The sequence below is a fragment of the Opisthocomus hoazin genome, chromosome 7, assembly GCF_030867145.1.
Source record: "Opisthocomus hoazin isolate bOpiHoa1 chromosome 7, bOpiHoa1.hap1, whole genome shotgun sequence".
NCBI lineage: Eukaryota > Metazoa > Chordata > Aves > Opisthocomiformes > Opisthocomidae > Opisthocomus > Opisthocomus hoazin.
Genome location: NC_134420.1, coordinates 43,762,860 through 43,788,730, shown reverse-complemented (window position 1 = coordinate 43,788,730; position 25,871 = coordinate 43,762,860). Strand labels below are relative to the sequence as shown.

At 40.4% G+C, this 25,871-nt stretch overlaps 1 protein-coding gene across 6 annotated transcripts in view; it reads right to left on the bottom strand.

Moving 5' to 3' along the window:
• Positions 1-25,871, bottom strand: part of NUBPL (NUBP iron-sulfur cluster assembly factor, mitochondrial) — a 92,602-nt gene that overhangs the window by 42,838 nt on the left and 23,893 nt on the right. For all 6 annotated transcript variants that reach the window (XM_075426677.1, XM_075426678.1, XM_075426679.1 and 3 more), the window contains 2 exons: positions 15,978-16,017; positions 15,797-15,887 (listed from right to left, as the gene is read on the bottom strand). In XM_075426677.1, the coding sequence (XP_075282792.1) occupies positions 15,797-15,887; positions 15,978-16,017 (131 nt within the window). The remainder of the gene's footprint in view (positions 1-15,796; positions 15,888-15,977; positions 16,018-25,871) is intronic.

Genomic DNA, 25,871 nt, shown 5'->3' with positions numbered 1-25,871 from the left:
TTACAGAATAAAATAGCATGACAGATGTTACTCAAGTCACTTCAGATGTTGCTGAAGAAAACCCTCCAATATTAACATAAGCTGTGCAACACAAAATCTGGAATAGAATCAATTAGATGTACACAGCTGAACTGAGGCCAAATGACAGTAAATCTCAGTATAGGACTTGGGCTTTTGTCTGGTGAGATGTTGGCAGATCTCAGAGTAAGTAGCCTTGAGGTGAAAGATTAATTTTCAATAATGAAATGCTGGGTGGTTTGTTTTTTTTTTAAATAACCTATTTTTCACAAATATGGACAGAACTCCATCCTCCAAACTTTCTGTGCTTAAAATTCGAAGCATATCCTCCCCAGTCACTGAATTCAAAACAGTCTACCTTTACTAATGAAACCAGCATTGGAGTCTGCTTGAATTACCTCGGAGCACAACAATCAGTACGCCCAGCAAGAAACAAGAAGTCACAAAAAGGTTGCACAAAATATAGAACCTTTCAATCATACATGAAGATGCAAGATGATTAGAGAGCATGAAAAAAACAGTGTAAGTAAGAACACGTGTGAGAGCAAGCAGAGCAGATCTCTGACTTGCTGGGATTCTTGACCATGTGACTGGTAAAGTCAGTGTATGTTCTCTGTTAACAGAACTGCCTTCAGGTCAGAAAGGAGCAACAACAACTGCATATAGGTTGTCCTTACAAAGAGTGGAACACAGAAAGTGCATAACAGACACAGACAAGATGTAAAAATAAAAACACAAAAACAAGAAGTACACATTTTACAGTTGCACACATAACATTCCCATAATTCAAATACATGCTTATTCATAAAGCAGTAAGACCATTTACTATAACTTAGACAATAGATAATCTGTGAAAGCATCACATATAGACTGCCAGAATAATTCCTGTGTCCACAGAACCGTGCTTTTGCATTCACCAGTGCCCTCAGTTATAAATCTGCAACAATAAGTTAAAACTGCTACTTGTATTCTAAACCTAATTATTAAAATAATTTGCTGAAGGTGCTGATACCATGAATTACAGAGACATTCAGTGATCACTGCCAAGCAAGTGATAGTCTTCATATTTTCACTTGCTTCCTAGATTTTTATTCAACTTCAACTCCTGCTTCACGTTTTTTATACAGAAAAAATCGTTTACATCTAGCACAAAAAGTACTTAAAATGGACACCCACTTTAGTTGCTTAATAAAAGAGCTGTATTCCCAAGGCATCATTCTGCTGGGAGAACATATTCCTTCTTTTAAAAGATACTGTTGATAGTGCAAAACACTGTAAGAGGAGAAACATCTCTGTACGATTTATGAAGCTGCAATAGAAGTGGGGGGTTTTCTTTGTCAGAGGGGGAAAAAACCCCCAGACACTAATCTCTGGTACCTTAAGCATAATTACTTTACATTTGTGTCAATCACTTGGTATGTGAGAAATAATCACTTTCTACAAAGAACAGTGGTACAAAAACTGCTGCTATTCTTGGATATCTGCAGTTATTTTCTGGGAGCAAAAGAGATATGGGAGGATGGTGTGAGTGAAGGATCAGTCTGCCAACTTCCAACAGTCAGAATCCAAGTTCAAAAAAAAACCCCTCTGTGCAATCAGTTTAACATATTAATTCAGTATTAATTTTAATAAGCTGTTTATATAGTTGTAGTCATAGTTTATTTACTAAGTAAAATTAGTGTGTAATGCTAAACAATGTATCAATGTTTAGGAGTGGGGAGGTTCCACTTTTGTTGTGATCCAAAAGACAAAAAAGAAATGCTGAAAAACGCAGGGGGGAAAAAACGCCTAAAAAAGCATCTTTGATGAGCTCCACCTACACATTCAGAAGCAACCCTAAAAATTCTCCTAAAGAGCTTGACTACTCAGGAAGGGAAATACCAAAATCTCCATTGAGCACCAAGTTTCAACCAGAAGCCCATCTGGGATCCAGTAATTACCCACGCATTTGTGAGAAAGGAGCATGCCTTACAGGCGCAATCTAGCAGGCAGGCTCTAAATGCACCTGCCAGTGTTAACACCAAAACCAACACAAGGCTGAGCCCTCCTGGCCACTAAAAGCAAATCAAAACCAAACAAAGCCTGTGGTTCTGCTGTTATAATTGCAGCTGTTTTGTATCATAATTAGACATAGGAGAGAAACTATCCATGAACAGGAAGACATGAGTTTCAATTTCTCAGGCAGGAAGACATGAGTTTCAATTTCTCAGGCAGGTGGCATTTAGCTGGGCCACTGTATAATCAGGAATGAGAAGCCACAGAAGTACCCAGACCACCACCTGAGGCCAGCAGGTGAGGTATTAACCTGGAAAGCTGAAACTTCAGATTAACTGAATTTCCTGCACAGCACTGGTCACGGTTCCCCTTCACACATCTCATCCTGGCCCCGGCAATCTTCCATCCCTGCCTGTAGGGGAGCAGGTTTTGACTGCTGTACTCGATTTCAGGGCACTCTCCTGGGCAGTGGGAAATACAGGCTTAAATGCTAAACTGAGAAAGTAACAGGTCCCATGTCCCGGCTGAATGGTTATGGAAACTTCCCAGCCTGTTACTACGAACAGACAATAAGCCTGTCAAACCAAAAGAAAAGTCTTGGCACCTAACAGACGATACCAGATTTTGGCTCTAAATCTGAGCTCCACAGAGCTGTCTGATACAGGCTACAGCAAGGTGCTGAAATCCAGGACAGAGACAGAAAGTGAGACACATCCCATGGGCTTCTCCTAGCAGCCCTCTTGCTCAACATCTTCAGTATTGTTCATTTCCAGCTGGTGAATCTACCAACTTTGACTTCAACCATTGATTTCCACTTATTCCACACTGTCCTGGTTTTGGCTCTAAACTTCAGCACTCTAAGATACTGCACCTCTTCTGCTAAGTCACTGCCAAAGAGGCTGAAGGTACCTCCAGGCGGGCAAAGCAACCTCTCAGTACCACCAGGAATGACAAACGATGTATTCCCACCATCCCAGGTATGCAGTGGCTCCAGTCTAGCCTTTGGTTTAAACTTCTGTTCCTGCAGGCAGGGCATCTATGTCTTAGGCACTGCAATAGTCACGTCCCTTTTTTCACCTAACCTATAGCAGCCAGAAAAAAAGAACAGACTGCTTTATTAGTGCAGAAGAATAGAGAGAGTAGAAGAGTAACATCAGGTTTCTGCTATTTTTTGAAAAGTCTTACGTAAATATTGGAAGCTTAATTTAGAAAAGAAAACAAACAGTGCCTTCTCTTTTCCTAGTTCCTCTACCACCAGTATTCCTGTTTAGCAAACACTTAAGAACATGCTTAAATCACCACCTCTTTCCACTAATGAAGCTGTCATACAGGCACAAAGTTCTGAAATTTGTTGCAGAGAAACCTTAAACCTCAAAACAGTTTCCTTTAAAAGTTCAAGGGGAAAAAAGAAAGAAAAAGAAAAAAAAAAATCCATTCCAGCTCCAGCACAGCCATTTTGAGACATCACGAGATCCCTACCATTTCTTCCTGTCTAGTCAACAAACCCAGCAAAACAGTTGCATGTTTTGCATTTAGTTTGTTTTATGCAAAGGAGGGCAGACACACGCATACCTGTGTAATCTGTGCGAGAGATGAGACTACTGGAAGCAGAGCAAAGAAAATACTCTCACAGCCTGTTCCCTCCGCAGCAGTAGCTGCACAGTCATAACCATGACAGCTGAGGAACCACGCCAAGAAATGTTTGCTGTAAATACATTCTCACTGTGTTGTTAGGCTTTTTTCTTCTTTTTTTTTTTTAAATCCTCAAAGAAAGTTAAAATACATTTACTGCAAATGCTTCCAGTTCAGCAGTAAGTTGTTGGCTACTGCTTTTGTTTTCTTCTGGCTTTCCTAACACTTCTTTCTATGATTGTCAATTCCTTTCAGACACTATAATCCCTTTTCATATCAGCTGCTAACGCAAGCCAATAAAGCTACAGGGATCCATATAGATCCTGCTTCCTTCATTAAGAGAAGAAAGGCAACAGAACAGGTTTTGTAGCTTCAGCTGGAAACAAAAAGACAGAATCAAGCCCATATGCGTTCAGTCATACCCATCCCAAAACCTACAGGAGCACTCGAGTCAAAAGGATATACTGCACTTGGGTGACGGTCAGAATACTCTCACTCCGCAGGGAGCTAACCTGGGGGGCAGAGAGAGGGGTGGAAAGGAGGAGTCTTCTGTGCTTTCGGCTGCAGCATGTCCCTGAATCTAGCTTCTAATGTCCAGGAAGCACAATCTTTTCCCTTAAATATGGACATACTGACTGGGACTGGTAAAGGCAGCTCTCTCTGAACAGATAGGACCTTTAAGGTGATCATTAGCATTTGAGCAAATTACTGATGATATACAAGTACCTATAACAGGCTTTTCTAGATATCACCACCACAAACTGAAGCATGGTGTAGAAACCAATGTCAAGATTTCAACTGATTTCCGTGGGCTCTGGATGAGAGCACATTAGTCCATTCATCCTTTAGTCTTAGCAAAATAAATGTAACCAAAAATCAGTACAAGCATTTTTTAAAACAAATTCTTTTATAAGGTATGAGTGGGTCATCTGCTTATCTTGCCCTTGAAACAGTTTCCTTAGTTTCAGCGATAAAATGAGGGATGCCAATTGACCTTCCTCGCTTTACATGAAAGCTTACTAAAGATTTATGAAAAAATCTCACAAGCATTCGGAGTTACTGTTTACTGTCTGCCAGCTGTAGATGCAGTCTTAGTAGCATACCAAAGTGCAGTCTTTGCAAAGTGCAAATTTGGCCACTATTTCTTAGAGTGTTGCTCCCCTTTTTAAACGATCTCAACAGCAGATCTCGGCCTTTCTAAATAGAACAAATACATAATATCAATGATCTTATGTGCAGGGATGAAATGTCTGGATCTTTTCATTTTTGTACTTCGGATCACAAACATAAAAAAAGAAAAGCATCCCAACTCCCTAAAGATGCAACTTTTCTGAAGAACAGTGATGTCTCCACTTTTTCTTTTCCCCAAACTGTAAAGTAGCAGACTTTAGCCTGAACTAGCAATCTCTATGCACACCTCAGACTAAGATAACTCAAAATAGAAAAATAAAACAGAAGATATTTTTTTTTTAATTGCTGAAATGCTGGTAAATTTTTCACTGTAGTGACACCTGGTGAGACTACTGTATTTTAGAATTGTGCGCTGCAAAGCATAAACATGTATCTGTAGTTTATAATATAAGCACAGCTTTGTTTAGCTCTGTGAAATGTAAACTATAAATATCCTGCTACAGACTACCTGCCTCAATTCCTCAATTACTTGCAGACCGGATAAATACATGAATAATGTGAAACACAAGTCAATTTTGAAATTAGTAAGAATTCTCAAATGGAAGATGTTGCCAAAACACGAAATACAGAAAAAAGAAAACAATACTAATCCGCATTTAGCATATGCACTTTAGGTACATGTACTCTGCTGATGAACAGATGAGTGTGCATAGACTCTTACATGCGTATTAAAAGGCAAAAAGATGGTAAGTTTGAAGAAAAAAAAAAATACTAACAGCTATTCATGTTTCTGACCACCTTTGCTACAATTTTCCATTGCAGCATCACACTCTTATCCCGTCTTGAAACTTTAATGCCATAATGCAAGTTAAATGCCTTCAACAGAAATCTCTTGATAGAGTGTCCTTCCTAAACCAAAACGTGTTAAAAATAAAATCTTCTGGCTTCACTGCAGTGCTTTTTCTTCACTTGCTCTTTACAATTTACAATAAGAATAATTTTCATCATTGACTCACTATTACTATTCTGGGGATCCTTTCAGTTCATTCAAAATATAGCTGCAAAAAAATCAGAGCCATCAACTTGTTATTGTCATCTTCCTTCTGCCCAATACGTGTCATTCTGGATGAGAGGACTGAGTGCTCCCTCAGTAAGTTTGCAGATGACACCAAGCTGGGCGGGAGTGCCGATCTGCTCGAGGGTAGGAAGGCTCTGCAGAGCAATTTGGACAAACTGGATCAACGGGCCAAGACCAACTGTATGAGGTTCAACAAGGCCAAATGCCGGGTCCTGCACTTGGGTCACAACAACCCCATGCAATGCTACAGGCTTGGGGAAGAGTGGCTGGAAAGCTGCATGGAGGAAAAGGACCTGGGAGTGGTGGCTGACAGCCAGCTGAACATGAGCCAGCAGTGTGCCCAGGTGGCCAAGTGGGCCAACGGCATCCTGGCTTGTGTCAGCAATAGTGTGGCCAGCAGGAGCAGGGAGGTGATCATGCCCCTGTACTCGGCACTGGTAAGGCTGCACCTCGAGTACTGTGTTAGTTTTGGGCCCTTCCTTACAAGAAGGGCATTGAGTTGCTGAAGGGTGTCCAAAGAAGAGCAATGAGGCCAGTGAAGGGTCTAGAGAACAAGCCTAATGAGGAGTGACTGAGGGAACAGGGACCGTTTAGTCTGGAGAAGAAGAGGCTGAGGGGAGACCTTCTTGCTCTCTACAACTCCCTGCAAGGAGGTTGTAGTGAGGCAGGTGTTGGTCTCTTCTCCCAGGTAACTAGCGATACGACGACAGGCAATGGCCTCAAGTTGCGTCAGAGAAGGTTTAGATTGGATGTTAGGAACAATTTCTTTACTGAAAGAGTGGTCAGACATTGGCACAGGCTGCTCAGGGAAGTGGGAGTCAGCATCCCTGGAGGTGTTCAAAAAAACGTGTAGATGTGGCACTTCAGGATATGGTTTAACAGGCATGGTGGTGATGGGTTGATGGTTGGACTTGATGATCTTAGAGGTCTTTTCCAACCTTAATCATTCTATGATTCTCAGCTAAATCCGATTTCACTGCTCCCTCTCATCCACTAATACACTCTCTCACTAATTTTATACTGATGAGAGACAGTTTTTTGCTGCACACTAACAGTAATTTTATCTTTGAGCAAGCTCCCAATGACATTTACCATGTAAGTGATGAAACACAGCAAAACTGCAACTTTACGCCAATTTGCTCAAGCCATGGATCTGAAGGATAATTAGTTTTTGCTACCCTTAAAATCCAACGCTTGCACCTACTCTCCTAAGACATTGCCAAAGAGTATGAGGAAGGGAAAGTAACCCATCAGATAGTACCACTGGCAATGACAAGCGATGTATTCCCACCATCCTGGGTATGCAGTGGCTCCAGCCTACACTTTAGTTGGATTTTCCATTCCTGCAGGCACAGCACCTACATTTTAGGCACTGCAATGATCAGCACAGCAATACCAATGTCCCTCTTTACACCTAACCTACAGCAGCCAGAACGAAAGAACACTCTTTTGTCAGTGGAAAATAAAAGACAACTGGCATTAGTAGCCCATATTTTAAAATTTTTCATGTAAATAAGTATCACCAGTGTTCCAGTTTAACAAAGACTTAAAAACAAGCTAGCCTTCAAATCCATGTCTCCAGAGTCCATTCCTGAACTCATTCCTGCTTGTTTTTCTTCAACCTTTCTTCTAAAAAATTTAGACACAGAAGAGTTATTCCATACATATTGTAGCTTCTTATTTTAAGACGTCTTTTGTTGCCATCTTTGAATTTTTTTCTTCAATTTAGACTGTGAAACACTCAAGGCCAGCAGTTCTTGGAAGATTTAAAAGGGGGGGGAGGGGAGGAAATCAACCTACGGTTCTCCATGCACTACAGTGGTGGGTAAGACGCCTTAGATTGAGTTTCATAAAGGTCTGCACCCTAGGCAGTAAAGTACTAAAGCCAAAGCAAAAATTGCCATAAAACTCCAGCACAACCTCCTTTATGGTATTGCTACTCAAGTCTAAGATGCCTGAGAGCACATCAATGCACACAAGCCTAGAATCCCCATTTTTAAACCTCTCCTAGGTAATTCCATCAAAACAAGAGGTGCAACAGGGAAAAAATTACATATTTCTCTATTTTTTTTAATTTCATAGTTCACATTAAGGATGCTGATTCAAGAGATAAGGCGTATTTGGGTTTGACTTTTATGTCTCTGCCTACAGGGATCTGATCAGCTCCTCTACAGTCTAAAGAGACTGGCCAAATGATTGGAAATGCTACTGAGGAAGGGATGCTCTCAGTCATTGTTGAAACTTGCTCATTTGATTACAAGACTTCATTGTATATTCATTTGAACAAGAGAGATGAGCTAGCATGATTGTCTAGCTTTGCGATTAGGGCACTTGTATTAGAGAGACACCTGCATTTCAGTTTAGGTTTTGACCGAGTGCTCCAACCAGTGATCTCTGTGAAAGGCAGAACCATTTTCTCCTCTTTGAGCTATAGGCTTTAATGGAGTCATATACAGATAGTCCAATAGCCAGTGGAATGCCAGTTTTAGAACTAATGCCAGATTCGCAGAACAACTTCGGTTTGAAGGGACCTCAGGAAGTTGTTTGTCTGGTCCATCTTGCTGCTCAAAGCAGGACCAACTTACAGCAGGTTACTCACAGTCTTGCTCAGTTGAGTTCTAAATATCTTCCAAAAGAGAGATTCTAGAATCTCTCCAGGCAATCTGTTCTGATGTGTGATTGCTTTCACTGCAAAAAGTCAAACAAACCGACCAACCCCCCACCCCCTCACATTTCTTATTATATAGTGCAATGTGCATTACTACCCCTTGTGGTATCACTGTGCACATCCAGGAAGCATCTACTTTCATCTTCCCTGTACCTCTAAAGGCCCCAAGTTGCGTCAGGAGAGGTTTACATTGGATATTAGGAAGACTTTCTTCACTAAAAGAGTTGTGAAGCTCTGGAACAGGCTGCCCAGGGAAGTGGTGGAGTGACCATCCCTGGAGGTGTTCAAAAAACACGTAGATACAGCACTTAGTAGGCATGGTGGTGATGGGTTGACAGTTGGACTTAATGATCCTAGAGGTCTTTTCCAACCTTAATGATTCTATGATCCGTCAGACAGTTGAAGACAGTAATTCATATGTCCCTTTAACCTTATCAAACAAAAAAACCCCGCAGTTCTATTGGTGTCTCTTCACATACTACACGCTTCATCTCCTTTATCACCTTGATGACTCTTCGCTGGAGAATATATATTCAAGGTAGTATGTACCATCAAAAGTTAAGCAACTGCGCATATATCTGCAAAAGACATTTAAGTTCTGATGAATATCAGTTGTAAATGCTAGCTATACTTTTACATTGATCTTAGGCATTCTTAACAGATTTTCTATCATTGACACACACGCATACTCTGGGAACCCAAAACACAAAATACACGTATAATAGATTTATTTCATAAACATGAAAAAGCATCAAAGGAAGAAGTTTAGATTTTCTTGGAAGTTGTAAATACTAGTCTTTGTATTTCTGTGCACCTCTCAAGAAGTGGCAACTCACTACAGTGCTGAACACTGTATAAACACAGAATGAAATTTCCATGATCCCAAAAAAACGTAAAAAGGCAGAACACGGACACAAACAGAAGCTGGAGGACAACTCTTCGTAAACCACACTAATCAATCCAGCAGATGGCTCAGCATGTAGTACCTAACTACATTGCTGACAATGTTCTTGTAGTGTATTGCTTCCAAATCAAATACTCATCATTCCTTCTTATTTGGAACGGTTTTCCCTAGTTTCTCCACTGCTCTTTGTAAGAAACCTATTTGTATACACAGGCAAACAAGATGGTACAAAACTGTGAAAATTTATATGCTGAAGAATTTATGAGATTTAATACAGCATGTTATAAACACACATGATAAATGAGATCAGACTGCTGTCTACAGACACCATATACACTACATTGTGCTGCAGAGAACATGCACAGTAAAGCAGTCAATGGCAGCTTGGTAGCTTGGTAACTATTTTACTTGGTATAAATACATTTGGTCTCAACACCTTATCTAGTTTTCTTATCTTTCCAAGTGCAACATTAACATATACATAAAATAAACCACACTTACAGAAAAATTGCCCCCAAACCCACATATGCAACCTCTCCAATTTAAATGGTGGAAAAGAGAATACCAATAACTACACATACCGTTCTCAAACAGTAGCAACTGCACATAATAAATCACTAACTAATGTCTGTCAAACAAAAGTAGTATTCAACATCTATAATCTCCTCTACAGAAATGCGCCACTTCAGGCAGTGATCAAAAACCCACAACAATATCGCCTCCATAGTCTTTGCTCTCCAAGAATCAAACACTACTACTGTTTCCAAGTTAATCTAATCCTAAATCTTTAAACATAAATTTTTACTGTTCCATTCACTCCACTGTTACTTTTATGGCAGCTTTTTCACAGAGGCCCTTGAAATATCCCAGACCTCACAACTCACAGTCTGCTCAGTATTTCAAAGACCATTTATCCATCTGTCTGCATTCTCCCTATTCCCAATAACATGTGACATTCTACAACTATGTATGTATGATAACTGGGCATCAGTGTCATGCTACAAAAAAGGTTTGAGTATGTCTATGTATATTCACACATACACACTCTACGGTATAAATACTACCACCATTACTTCTGGCAAGTGCCGGTTTCAAAGCAGTTCTTGTCTTAGTAGAGTATAGCTTTAGAATGAAAGTAGCACAGAAAATCTCCATCTTTAGCCAAACTTTCAAAATTACATACAATTGCAATAATCGCATAAGCTGAGTTAAAGTTTTTTTAAAGGACAAGACTGGATCTTCAGACTACAACCCTTATCAGCTTCGGGTTGAGCTAATAAAATAATTTGGATCATTCTTCTGCTGAACTTACGGTTTTCGTCATGAATCTACAGGGGATAAAGCCTGTCTGTGCTTCCAAGTGCAAGGCCCCATTTCCTTTTGCTCACATGCAAATGCTCTGCATTGGAAGTTTTGTATTATTTGCTTTCTGCTACCTTCCCTGTATTGTTTCCTTTCCAATTATATCCCTCCTGGTGAAACTTTAATTTTTTTTCACTACATAGCTTTTATAAAACAGAGGCACTAAACTGGTGCTGAAAGAAGCAGCAAGAGAGACGGAGAAATTACAATTAGATAATAATAAGGGTATTTTAGGGACTCACTAGAATTGAGCCACTCCAGAAGAAGTTTCATGTTCTTTCCGGGAAAACGTGTTCATCTTTATCAGGTACATCTAAGAAACCTTTAGAGCTCACAATACACTTAACAGCGCTGAGGCTCTCTTCATAGCCATACTATATGAAGGCTATATGGTGCAAATGCATAAAATGTTCTTGAAACTCTACAGGAGCATGACAAGGAAGAAATACAGGAGTCTTGCCGTGCAAGATCTGACTAGCCTGCAAAAACATAGGTTAAAATGTCATGTCAGGATACGAAACCCTGTTAAGAATGTTAATCAACCAGAGATCCCTGCCTTGAAAAGACAGCAGACTTTTGGACCAGTTCCAAGGGCACTGTTTGCACTTAACAGGATTGCTGACATCTATAATCCACGATGTGTAGGTAACACTTGCTTCTAATAGTGATACAACTTTATCTATGGATATGACAAAGAAACAAGGACAACACTGCATGCTGAAGTATGCACTTCTATTTCACCTGTAGTCCCATTTATTTTTTTTTAATAGGAAAGCTGACTTGTCTGCTGCACATTGAATTTTTTTCCTTCTTTGCTGGTATTTCAACTTAATAACACATGTAGAATAAGATAGAGAGTTCAAGATCAGAGAAACCAACACTTACTATCCATCGTATTAAAAGTTTTACTGCTTACTGCCGAAACAAGAAACCCCCTCATTTATATTGCTGCTATGACTATAGCAGCTATTAAATTGGCAGATGACACAGTGTCACTTCCTCACCTTCAACCTTCTGGCAGAACAATTGCCACAAAATACTCCAGGACATACAGCAGCCAGTCATGCTGCTCCTGGATCAGTTTAGGATTGTGTCTGCACCCTTCTAATTGCTCCTTTGCCACTGAACTGTTGAGATGTCCTCAGACAGAAATAAGAATGGTGCCAGAAAACTTACCATACAGGCTATATGGGACAGTGGTGATGACCATTAAAATCCTTCTGCAAAAGCAGTTTAAACCAGCAAACAAGTTTTGCTTGCCCTTTTTTTTTTTAAATAATCTTTTTATTTCTAAGGTTCTTAGCTGTCTAATGAATACTTTTTTCAACAGAGCTTTTCAGACACATTACTGTTCAGGTATAGGCTTTAGGTAACTCTCAAAAAAATCTGTATCTTTACTGTCCTCAGCCTAAAGGTTAATCTGAAGTCACTCCCCACAACAAATACACCAAGATGATGCATTTTGAGGTAGCTTGTTTAATCTGAACCAAATACCATAGCACTGAGTCTAGACACACACAGAATAAAGGAACAAGTGCTGAATAGGACTATGCAAAATAGTAGGCAGCTTCTGAAGTGTACGTTAAGTGAAAACTGAATGGAAAAAGCCTAGTGCTACACACCACACCGGAGCAGTAAAACTTCCTTACCTGGGCTTTAACACATTCTTCAGAGAAAATAACTACCTTTTAAAAAAACTCACGTAAACAAAATAAATATTCTCTTTTATCTCACCTCCAGGCAACCAAGATTCAAAAGAATTGTTAACAGAGGTGAAAGAATTTTTACATGAAGATTACTGTGGCAGGGAAACGGGAAGAGTTAAAACCCAGATAAAGAAAAAGCTCACCCTGCAGTGTAAACGGACCTACAGTACATCTAATTATGTGACTGAAGAAGTCACTTCTCAGCCACAACAAAACTCTGGGTAATTTCAACGCATGTAAACTAGAGATATATTTAACTGAAAGAATTATTAATACATTTATATAGAACCATACATTCCATTATTCTTTGCAATTCACTTTCAGTACAGGTGAAAAATCACTTCCTTCTGTGTTTCCTGTTCGTTCAATACCCTATCATCCCTTTCCTTCTTTTCTATTAAGCAATACTTGTATTACAAGTAGGACATATTATAAAATCAATATGCTATATAATTTCATTTATATACTGATTTGATACACATATATCCATATATATGTAATGTATATAATATAGTATACTAAACTGTTAACTCTAGTTTGTATTATCAGGCACACTTCCTTCGAACTCTGATTAAGGAAAATGATATGATGTGTTCCAGAAAACCATCCATGCTTGTGAGATATGGATTACTAGAGAAACACCAAGCACTGATTTTGGTTTTCAGTATTACTGCCTGTTATGTACCAGTCTGACACCACACAACACACAAAAACAAAAGTAGCTTCTCAGACCAGACATGTGGCAAAAGAAGAGTCCGGATTTAAACGGTGTTTTCTCTGAAAAGTGATGGATAGCCTGCCCATATGCAAGTAGAAGTGAAAAGAGACAGAAGTGTGGCTGGACTCTGGATTGTGTTGAAAAGCCAAGAAAGTAACACCAGCGAAGGACAAATACTCATGCATTACAAAGAGTGAGGTCACACGCAGTAAGTATCTAAGAAAGCACATAACACATACATTTAACAAATGTATTTGCCGAAGGAGGAATTCCAGAAATTTAAACAAGTTGCAAGAGAAGTATTTAAAGACTCATTACAGGCACAGACCAATTATGAGTTAACGAGTTAGCAAGTCCCCACTAATGAATTTGGAAACTAGGCCCTTCAATGCTTTATTGGAGTATCTGAAGCATGTAAAACTCTGGAAAACAGATTTGTTCATATGGAAAAAACAAACAAGCCTCCAAAGTTATTTGGACAGAGTGAACATATAGTCTTGATGCTCTTAAAACAAACAAAACCCCGTCCGCCATGTAACAATAAACTCCATTACAAAATGCCACCAGTGTTTTTAATGCAAAAGTCTGTGAACCTCTGTGTTTTCTCCCTAGCTGATTTTATTATTTTAAGAATGTAGTATTTCATCAGCTTGCCTGAATGCACAGAAGCTCCTTACATTTATATTATACTATAAATCTAGATTAGGGAGCTAATTTAAATGCTTTATATATAGCTATAGAGGTAAAGCAGCTATTTCTTAAGAACATGGTTTTAGAAACTCAAATACAAGCAGAAATATTTTACTCTTGCGAGCAACTTTATCCTGTCAAACAACAGGTAACAGCTAAGACCAACCAGAACATACAAAGAGAAAACAAGGAAAAATTTCAAAGCCCTCAACAGATCTCAAAACTATTTCTGATATAAAATGGAATTATAGTATCTTTGGAAAACATCTTTGCACACTGTGGTCCTCTCTTGTTTACGTGTCCAAGACTATAACGCTATTGGTTCTATAGCTAACCCCTTCTTGAGACTGACTAGTAACTACGTCAGAAGGGAGATTACAGTTTTTAACACCAAAATAGCATGTGTTAGTCTGGAAAATTTTTAGTTATTTCCTAAAAACCACCTGTGCATCAGATAGAACCTACTGGTTCTCCCTGTGATCTGTAAGCTTTCTTCAAAGGAAGACATGCGAACAACTTTTACAGCACAGATTTAAGAGTACCCTGGTCATCACGCAGAAGCAAAATGCTTACGGGGAGAAGAAATTTAGCTGTAAAGCCTGCCGCATTCAGAATTCAGGTTCCACTGTCAGGGAAATCACTGATGCCCCGAGCATTAACGGACTCTTGTCTCGTTCCTACAGCATAATCGGCCAGCATGTAACTGCTTCGCCAGTTGCTAGGGAGCAACAAGCTCATTACACGGCACCATTCGCACCCTCCACAAGGATGCTGGCACATGCTTCCCATTTGGGGATGCCACCGACTGAAGTAACGGCACTGGAGTGCCTGCCAGCCTTCAGTCTCCCAGGGTGGAGTATGCCAGTACAGCAGGTGCTAACTTCAGCTCCACCGTCGAGGTTTCAGGATCTAGTCTTTGTGAGCCCGGCCAACACAATGCACCACACAAAGAGGTCAGAACAGCCTTCTACAGCTACTGGCATGGATGCCCCTTATTTTTAAAGGCCAAATCTAGGCAAAGATACTCTTCCTGTAATTTTGGCAGACACATGGCTTTTCTGACTAGGGCACTGATTGCCACTATTCTAAAGTCTGTGTTAGAGGAGAATTCAGTAAAAATGGGAAAAGGGGGGGGGAGAAATCTTCAGTCATTAAGGGAGCATAAGATTCAAAGGCATTTACAGAAGACATACAGAAACCTAGTGATCTCTGAGCTGTATATATTAAATCCCTGGAACGGATGTCAGCCATAAACAATCTGGGTCATTTCAAAGTCTAAACATGCAATCTTCATGCATTTTTTGAGCTGTTTGTCTCATTAGCACTTCACAGATCTATTCACAATAAGAGGAAAAAAAAATCTGTCAAAAAATAAAAAAGCCACCCCACTTCCATATGCCAGGAAATTTATTAACTAACAATCTATCTGCATTACACAGAGATGGTATCTAATGATCTTCATGTACCTGTCATATGCCAAATGCCATCCAAGAATCCTTAGTGCTGGTGAATTAACAAGAACATAAGGGAATACAGCTGTAGGTATGCATAGAGACCTATACAGTCAAATCCTTAGGCAACTTCAGAAGGACTTTTTGTTTTTTAACAGTTGCATAAAGAAACATAAAATGGAGTAAGAAGGAATGCAAATTGGGGTGATTCATCAAACACATGGAACAGCAGCTCTATTTGAAGGGCATAGGTAAACGGAAAAAGTGTCACCTTTGCCTCTTACCTGAAGTTAAGATTAAATTCTTAAGAACTTAAGAAGACCAAGATACAAAAATGCTCACCACTAATATATGAAATAATGTCAAGGACACTCATGTATCAGTTAAATACAATTTAAATTAATCGATTAGTCTGAAATGCAAATATGCACCCAAGTCCTTACCTGTCTCAACAATTTCTCAACAGCCGACATGACCATGAGCCCTCTCCACACAATTGGGGCAGTCTCTTCTATCAAGAAACCCATAGACATGCTGAAACAACAAAGCAAAAACTCAAGCTTTCCAGCACAATATCAAGTACATCTGTATAAAAGCTTTACTTAAATTAAAACATATGCTCACCATGCGATTCCATAGTTCTTAAGGGGCCTCATTAGATTTCCTAAAAAAGAAGCAAACAAGGGTTTTTTTCAGGGGGGAGTTGGTTTTGGGTTTTGGTTTCAGGTTTGTTTAAAGAAATAAGCTTAAACAATGTTTTTTTCCTTTTAAAGGCAGTTTCCCCTCTCTGTTGAAAGTATTTGTCTATTTTTCCCCCTCATTCCTTCATCATATTCCTATCTTTATCTATTCCGCCCAAGAACCTGGCCCCAATTTTTCTTAGGTTGTTACATTACTGATAACATTCATCTTCTGCCAGAATAATGATGCATTTGCCCATACTATAATGTCACTTTGTGGTGGTGAAGCCAAGACTTCATCTATTTGTATGAAATCTCCATACCGTGAGGCATAAACCCCCTACTAGGCAGCCTTCTACTTCTGCAATTTTTCGCTAAACACCGAGTCATTTTTATCAGAACAAAAAATCAAAGTCCTACAACACAACAGGATTTCAATTTTTTTTTTCAACTATACTGTTCATTAATCTCATAACTCAAATGATCATTCTCATTAACACATCAGCGTTTTGGGGAATTCTTATCCTTGTATTAAGGCTGTCTTGGAACCCTAGAGGAGAAGTACCAAATAAAGCCACCCCTAAACTACATGCTGCCAGCCGCTCCGGGTAAGAAGTCCTGGATTTCTTCAGATTGGCAGAAGTCTACAGGACTTCTAAAATATCTGTAGGAATAGAAGATGCTTATTTGAACATTGCAGATGTAACGTTCTTGTCGTGCTCCATATTCCTACACTTTCCAGTGTCCAGAAAAAAAAAAAGGAGCAGGAAATACTGTAATTGTTCTGCTGGCAAAGTGGCAAGCAAGCAGGAAGTAAACAAAAACCAAGTGCATTCAAAACAAATCCCTGCAAAAGCCAAAAACTCCTCTTTATAGTTTCTGCCATCTAAATCCACGCCTCATCTCAAAATGCTACACTCACACACAAAAGAATAAAAGGAATTTTATTTGGTCTAGCTAGTTTATTTTAAGGGCATACACAGGCAGGAACCAGCAGAAAACAGTAAGAATACTTTAAGCAATAAAAAATATATTATAATACATATCTTGACAGAAACCTCTGATGCACACAAAGTAAAATATATACAGCTAGTAAAATAAAAACAACGCAAATATAGTGCAGTGCAAAGCTGAACTCCAAACTCAGACAAAGTAACACCTAAGAACACGCAAATTAAACCGCCAAACTCTACACATGAAAGCTTTTAAGCAATCAAGTAAGTGAGCATATAAGCCATGTAGTTTTGTAGAAATATGGCTGAAAATAAATTGGATGCTTTGGTTTACAAATCAAAAAGAACAAAATAGGGAGCTAAACAAACTACTTGCATGACTACTGCATTCAGGAATGAGTATGGAACTGCTATTGGAAAAGAGATGGGCTTGGACTGATGCACTGCACCAGTGTAATACAACTCTTCTCTACTCGCGCAGCTCTGCTCAGTGTTTAGACAGGGCTTATTTTGGTGGCATTACACTGTCTAACCACATTTCTAGGAATCACAGTCTTACTTCTCCCCCCTGCAGTAAGATAGTTTTGTTATGAAGAGGCTGAGGACAACTGAACTTCAGCCTAGAGTTATCTCCAGGCATTGCTTTGGTGTCCTTGTAAACAACATATATACCGCCACAACTTACAATACTGTTAGAACTCTTGAGAAAAATAACTACATATTTACCTATGAGAGGGTTTTGAAAAAAAGAAACAGGAAAAAAAGTTTCTGCAACAGCATATGGCATTGCAGACTCAAGGTCCACTTCATTTTTACCATTAAATAAGGAATAGTTTTAAGAAAAAGCACAACAGAACAAAAAGGGGAGAGGCCAATCCTTGACTGCTCAGCACATGAGAACCAGGAACTGGAGGGTAAAAAAGATGGAAAAGATGCATTTATTCTGAGAAATTTCACCAAAACGCTACGCCACTTCTCAGTTCAATCCAAGTGCTCTACAGCACGTCAGTCAGACATCCAGACACTAACATCTCTGCATCCACTACCTGCGTGGACGGTTTCTTCCACACAGAGCCCAGGTAGACATACTAATCTCACAGAACAGACACAGCTTCAGAGATCTCCCTCTCCTTCACCTCAGCAGGCAGAACAGGAGAGTTGCTGTGAGTGCACAAACACTGACCTACAGAGTAGCCAAAGGGACCTCTCTGTTGTTAAAACACATGTACGGTTTATTTCTCAATGGTAGAGTTTCATTTTATGAAAACAAGATCTTATTTTCCTTGGTTAACAATAAGCACTATAAAATGCTCTGAGCAGCAAGATTTAATCAAATTTATACAATGCACAAGAACAATTCACAACCTGCTGTATATTCTGGCTATAATGTTCTGTATATTCGCTAAGTAATACAAAACATTGCAGAGCACCCCACTGTTTGCCTGTTGCTAAAGAGCATTCTTAAGACTGTCTCAAATCCAAAGTGCTTCAGTGGGCTCTGGCAATCACCCTTGTCTCATCAAAAGCAACAGGCATTCCTCCTCCTTTGCCCTGGGTCTTGTGAAGATTTTCCAAAACATAACATGTAAAGAAGATTTAGCTTAATGAGATCTCAGTAACATCTCTATTCCCATTGCTTTCAGAGTAAACACTTCCTTCCCTGTTACCAGATGCCTACCATACAGCTCCAAAAATCCAACACACAACAAAATATGCTTTTTAAAAATCACACCACACATAATACTATGCCACCTATGCCAAGAGAAATAAAATATCCTTGTTTAAACTTTTCAGTAAGCTTGATGACCCTAAATAAAAGGGTACTGTGCTTTTTCTGAACATACACAATCAGATCAGTAAGATCAACAGAGCACCAATGAAATGTCAATAGAACACCTTTTCTGGTAGGATGCAAGTAGGGCACTGAAAAAGGGAGACACATGCAGCATTACAGCAGGTCCTAGAACTCTTGTTCTAGGACTGGTCTGAAGGCTGGACTGTTACTTACATTGGGAAGAATGATGATGAAGTCATTAGCATAGATCTTCTGCATTTTGTAGTGTGGGTTTTTTTCCTAACTTTTTCCCCAGAAAAACAAGCCTTGAAGACTATCCTGACAAGGTAACTGAGTTACTCCATTCTTTTTCTCTAGAAAGCCTGATGTAGCTGCTCAATGGTGGCCATAGGTACTAACCTATGTTAGCAGGCACAGCAAGTATGGGCAGAGCTATATATCTGGTTTCGGCTGGGACAGAGTTACATTTCTTCATAGTAGCTCACATGGTGCTATTTTCTGGATTTGTGACGAAAACAGTGATGATAACACAGAGGTATTTTAGTTACTGCTGAGCAGTGCTTACACTGACCCAAGGCCTCTTTTGCTTCTCACCCCACCCCACCAGTGAGGAGGCTGGGGGTGCACGAGAAGTTGAGAGGGACATAGCCAGGACAGCTGACCCCATCTGACCCAAGGGATATTGCATACCATACGATATCACGCTCAGCACATAAAGCTGGGGGAAGGAGGAGGAAGAGGGGAGACATTTGAAGTGATGGTGTTCGTCTTCCCAAGTAACCTTATGTGTGATGGAGCCCTGCTTTCCTGGAGATGGCTGAACACCTGCCTGCCGACGGGAAGCAGTGCATGAATTTCTTGCTTTGCTTTCCTTGCGTGCACAGCTTTTACTTTCCCTATTAAACTGTCCTAATGTCAACCCACAAGTTTTTGCACTTTACTCTTCCAATTCTCTTCCCATTCTGCTGGGGGGGGGGGGGGGGGGGTGTGTGTGTGTGAGTGAGCAGCTGCATTATGCTTGCCGGCTGGGGCTAAAGCACAAGGAGACATTTCAATTCTTGGCTTAGTTTTCAGAAGAGGTCTGCTGACACATTAGAGAAAGCAAAGGCTTACGTTCAGTCTTACCCCATCAGGTAAGTAAAGATCCTTACTGCAGAAGATTGTGATGTTATACTACACCTCCTCAGGAGGTATCATGCTGTTTAAGAAAAGTAAATGCAGCTTATAATTATTAGGTATGAGTACAGTGGATCACGCAACACCCTAGCAAATCTATTTTGAGCTCACTGACCGAGTGAGCACTAATGCAGAGGAGCTGGTCAGAATTCTCAAGTGTCTGAAACAAGTGGTGCGTTGGGGTTTTTCCACCATCTCAAAGGCAAAAAAAAAATCCAAGCATGAGATGAAAACTCGGGAAGCTCAGATTTTTCCTCCCTGTTAAAGACTTCCTATTGTACTGAGCTGTTTTCAGAACTTGCCACTATAATGGCAGATCAGAGACTTCTTAGAATGATAACTGTTTTTACTGTTTGCCTTCAAAAAATCTTAATATTGAAAGTCACCTGTCTGTCTTAACTGGATTTTGGTCATCGAGCAGGAAGGTAGTGCTTATAAGTTGTTTAAAGATGCGACATCTGTAGCTATCAAGAAGTAAAACAGTTGTACTATTTTCCAGTTAAAAACAACCAACTGACCTTTACATACAGATTTCCAAATGTGTCCAAAGACACTACCAATGCAGAAGCGTTTGCCAGCACAGACACTACTGCAAGCTCCAGACTATGCTCTAAATGCATCTCTTTCCTGATTCTTCATTTTTTTGCCCCGTTTCCGTAACACCCCTAATGAACATTTTTACCTAACAACATGATTCTGAAGTAGGGAATTATTATTCCATGTTACAAATGAGGGAATCAAGACCCAGACTGTGAAACTTGCTCTAGGTTATTCACGAATCCTGTGGATTTGGAGACCGACGCTGTGTTCCCCCAAGTTAAGATGCCCTACCAGAGCCATGGCTCCACTTACAGCATCTCCAATATTGGAAAGCGTGTAATGCACAACTGATAAACATCTAGGAGATCTACACAGTTTAAGTGCATTCCTGAAGATACGTATTTTCCCTTGAAACTCTCAAATACGTTTGAAATTATTAAAACTTAAAAAGCAAACTGAGGCACGAACAGCATATGTTGGGGTTAATGTAGCTTGAGAGTTATCATGACTAGGTCGCTTAGGCAAAACAGTTCGCATAACTGGACAGGCCACTGGAAAGGGCAGCTAAGAATAACAATTGAGAAAGTTCTGATAGTGCACATGGTGTGGGTTAGCAAAAACAAGATGTGTTCAAGGACGTGGAGGCGGCCTGTTGCTATTAGCGTTAGTGCATAGTTACCAGTCATAAGGGAATATGGGGCGCATGAACAGCGCGAGATTTATGTCTGTAGCCTACGCGAATAAGCGTGATCGCGTGTGCAGATATGAAAAATGTATATAACCACGCAAGCGGAGCAATAAATCGAATCGACTGTGCATTGCATCAATGTGTGAGAGTCATTCCTGTCCCTGCATGGATGCTGAAACTCTGCATTGTGATGACCCCGACGTGATACCGCAGCCGAAGAAGGCAGGGGACTGTCAGCCGGCGAGGTAAGCCAGGCTGCCCGAGAAAGGCAGGAGCGGATCCGCGGCATGCCGGGGGGGCGTGAACATCAGCAGTATGGGTTCCACTGTATCAGCGTTGGAAAAGGTGGCGCAGAAAAGCCTGCCGGAATTGGCGGATCGAGCCAACGTGAAGTTTAACTGAAGGAGAGATATCGGGACTATTATTGTGGTACCGCAGACGAAAGCTGATAGCAACGACAGATCGGTTGTTTGACTTGGATGTGTGGCAGAGAATCGGGGACTCTGTGCAGGTCAGCAACAAAGAGGAGTGACAATTAGCCCCTGTTTTTCGAGCTGTCAAAAGCATGATCAGCTGAAAGGAACAAAAGCTCAACTGAAAGATTTTACAGGGAATTCTGAAAGAACAAAGTCTTGCAGTTTAAAATCCCTGAGGAAATCATTACTTGGAAATCAGTGCATACAGCTTCAAATGCTCTAAAACTCGTAGAAACTATCTTAAAAGTGGCTACTACTCCTCCACCGTTATCTCAAAAGCAAGGACAGAGCTGCGGTCTTTTGAAATATTTAACCCCACATACGATGAAATTCCTAACCCAACGCGAGAAATGCGGGAGGTAAATCCGCCAGAACCTGACTATCCTTTAAATCCAGAGAAATGGGAAGTGGGGTGCAAAATCCAGCACCCCGAAAGTGTACAACAGGGTCCCTCTACAGCAATTGGCGTACCCGACCTGAGATGAAAGCAGGGTGAATTGCAGCATAAAACCGCACAGCCCCTCAGACACAGCACAGCCCGCAGCACCAGCAATCACCACACCAGACAGGTCAGGTCAGCGAACCTTACACCTGGTGGGGCACACGGCCCCACCCCCGGGCAACCGGCAGCACGGCCCGGACCCGCCCCCCCCCCCAAATCCCAGCGTGCCGGCCCGTCCCGGCCAGCCCAGAAGCAGCGCGGGAAGAACCATCTTTCTGACATTCAAGGACTTGGTTGGAAAAAATGTGTGTAATTCAATTACTGCAGTAGAATTCCTTGTATCCTTATCACTGCAAACTGTTCTAGCTGATTATGATATTAATGTATGCTAATGAGTTCTCAAGAGTGCCTGCTTTCTGGGGCTCCGGAGTTAAGTTTTGGAGAGTGAATTATTTTGCTGCTTTCTGGTAATAGATTTTGGGTACCCAGGTAGGACGCTGCTCTTGAACATCAATGGTCCAAGGGATCGCAGGACCTCCAGCCGGCACCGAGGGATTCTCAGGGAGAACCTCTGATCCCTGGACCAAAAAGTTCTGAGCAGAGCCCATTAATAAGACAAAGGCATTCTTCCAGTATTGTTTCCTGTTGCCTGCCTGTTAGTTGTAGTGAAAGCTTCACAGCATTGGGCTATATCCCTGGGGGGAAGGGAAAGTGCCCTTCCTAAAACAGAATTGAAAAGAGAGTACTCTTCCTGAAACTGAGGCTTGGGAATTTGTTAAATGTTGAATGTTATTGTAAATCCTTGTCTGTTTATGAGTCTTTGCATTGAAAAAAAAAAAAACAAAACACATAAGTCTTTGCAACATTTGGATTTATGTTGAAAACTTGGTGTGCTTGTGCGGTCACGATTATAAATGTGTGATTTTGTGTGTTTGTTGTCATAGTGTTTGTATTTCTATGTTCTGATGGATTTATTTGGTTTCTGTGATGTAACGGATTTGTCTGGACTAAGTAACTGCCTTTGCGTCTTTGGTTTGGTGAGTTCTGCAGGTATTGTATATAGTTAATGAGTTATACCCTTAGATACATTGATTTTAGCCTAGGTGATTAATATGAATACAGGTTATGGTATGCACTTCACATCTATATGTCTTTTTATTAGCATTTATGTTCTTGTGTTTGAGTGTTGCACTGTAGCGGGGCTGTTACTGGACCATAAAGCCAATAGTGATGCTTAGGTGTGTCAATGTTGCACTTGCTTTAAATTCATTAAATAAAAAAGGGGGAGATGTAGAGCAAGCAGTGATTATAATACGCATAACACAAAAGGCATTAGAGACAACTGTAAAAAAAAATTTTGTGATGCAACTAACACCAATTGAGCAAATGTTTTTAAGGCAATGATAAGATAGCTTAGCTTTTTTTGAAAAGAGAAAGGGGAACATGTTGGGGTTGATGTGGCTTGAGAGTTAGCATGACTAGGCCGCTTAGGCAAAACAGTTCGCATAACTGGACAGGTCACTGGAAAGGACAGCTAAGAACAGCCATTGAGAAAGTTCTGATAGTGCACATGATGTGGGTTAGCAAAAACAAGATGTGTTCAAGGACGTGGAGGCGGCCTGTTGCTATTGGCGTTAGTGCATAGTTACCAGTCATAAGGGAATGTGGGGCGCATGAACAGCGCGAGATTTATGTCTGTAGCCTACGCGAATAAGCGTGATCGCGTGTGCAGATATGAAAAATGTATATAACCACGCAAGCGGAGCAATAAATCGAATCGACTGTGCATTGCATCAATGTGCGAGAGTCATTCCTGTCCCTGCATGGATGCTGAAACGCGGCAAGTGTACAACCAAAAAAGCTGTAGAAAGTTACACTACATATTGTGTATAATGTCTAAGTCTCCAAATAACATTTTAGCATCTTACATTCAAGCATTAAAAAAGCAGCTTTAAAAGTGTATCTCTGAATAGCTCATAAGTTTCAGTATTCCTTCACCTTTCATAGTATGTTATTTAAATAAACCCCATACCGTAACTCTCCTGCATACCTTTATCAAAATTTGAGCAAGCTGATACTTCCTCATAGTTTACACAAAAGCTAAAGGTTCTGCTGCTGTTTGCACAGCTCTTCATCAGCTGCAGTTTTCATGACAAATTGCTATCTCCATCTCCTCGCATCTCAGTGATGTCTCACTGACTGAAACACAGAAGACCTATGGCACAACAAAACACACAGCCACCACGCTAGCCAGAGAGAGACACTGCAAAACAGTCTGTGGATTCTAGTACATTAAACAATATTATCCGAGACAAACTCAATTAAATGCCATACATACAGACAAGCTGAAACAAATTTTTAAGCATGGTCACTTGTAAAATCTCAAAAAACTTTTGCATCATCTGATATCTAATTGCACACAATTTCACGCTGCAGTGACCACGGGATACTTTATCACAGTCTAAGTTAGGACTCCAGCTTACACAGCACTTTCTGTTAATCACAGAAAACAGTAATTCACATATGGCTGCCGCTATGTAGAAGTATAAGGAACTTATTAGCTGTTTATTTTGAAAGTCATCTCCCAAGATCAATGTTCTGTAATGGGAGGATCCAGGTTCCAGTCAAGGACACAAAGGCTTCAGATTGTACCCAGTTGAACATAAAGATTTCCAACAACATCAGGGGGAAAGAAGGAAGGGGGCAAAAGAAGAAAGGGGGCATAGGACAGGAAGAGTAACAAAAAGGTCGGGCTTTACTTGTGTAAATATAGACGTCTTCTGCCACTCTGGATGCCTGAGGGAGCTGAGATTTGTACAGGGCTAGCAGATTTGACAGAAGGCACAGGGTAGAGCCGTACCTTCTGAACAGGCAGATATATTCCAAACTCCAGAATGTTTAAGCAGTACTAGTTTCCTAAGCAAAGGCTAGTGAATTCCACCCACAGTGCACTAAAGGGAAAAGAAAGGCAGCAGAGGGGATGGGGACACATAGCAACAGGGACCCAGAACGCCCCACAATAAAACACGGAGACACCAACCTGTATCAGAGTATGAAAGATGCTGTCACCAAAAGAAAGTTAGTCAGAGCCACAAATTTTTAATCACTCTTTTATCTGTAATTGTTGTTTTAAGTGCTTATGCCAGAATCCCAGAATCTTCTACGGCAAGTGACAGACTAATTGAGACTTCAAGACTGATTTCACACCGTGTTGTAAGTTTATCTGCAAGATTGCCCCAGAACTACTGCAACTTGTATTTTAAGCTTGAAGAGCTCCACACAAGGAAGGCTGCATTTCCAATTACACCCTGCACTAACGGTGTTGTCTAACCACAAAGATACCACAAATACTTAAGCCAAAACAAACTAGCAACAAGACTCGAAGAGCATTATTCAATGCTCACAGATCAACTTTAAGAAACAAATGCATAAAGAAACTTGGCTTTTTCCAAAAGATTTGCTTCTCATATGTAGTCAGTCTACTAATCCCATTACTTGAGCAGATTTTCTCCTTTTTTTTTCCTCCTGATAGACTGCAGTAAAAGCTTTTTCATTAACGGGACTGTTTTGCAGATATGACATTATCAGTCCCACCTAAAAGCAAAAGAACTAATTGCTTGCTGGAAGACTATACTTCAAAAGCTAGTCTGGCACAACTAGGCAACACTGTGATTTAGCCATATCTTTGTTACACTTGAAAGCATTGCTGACTTCTAAGGTTTGGAATAAAATCACAAGACTAGTTTTAAGTATCTTGCCATTACCTTC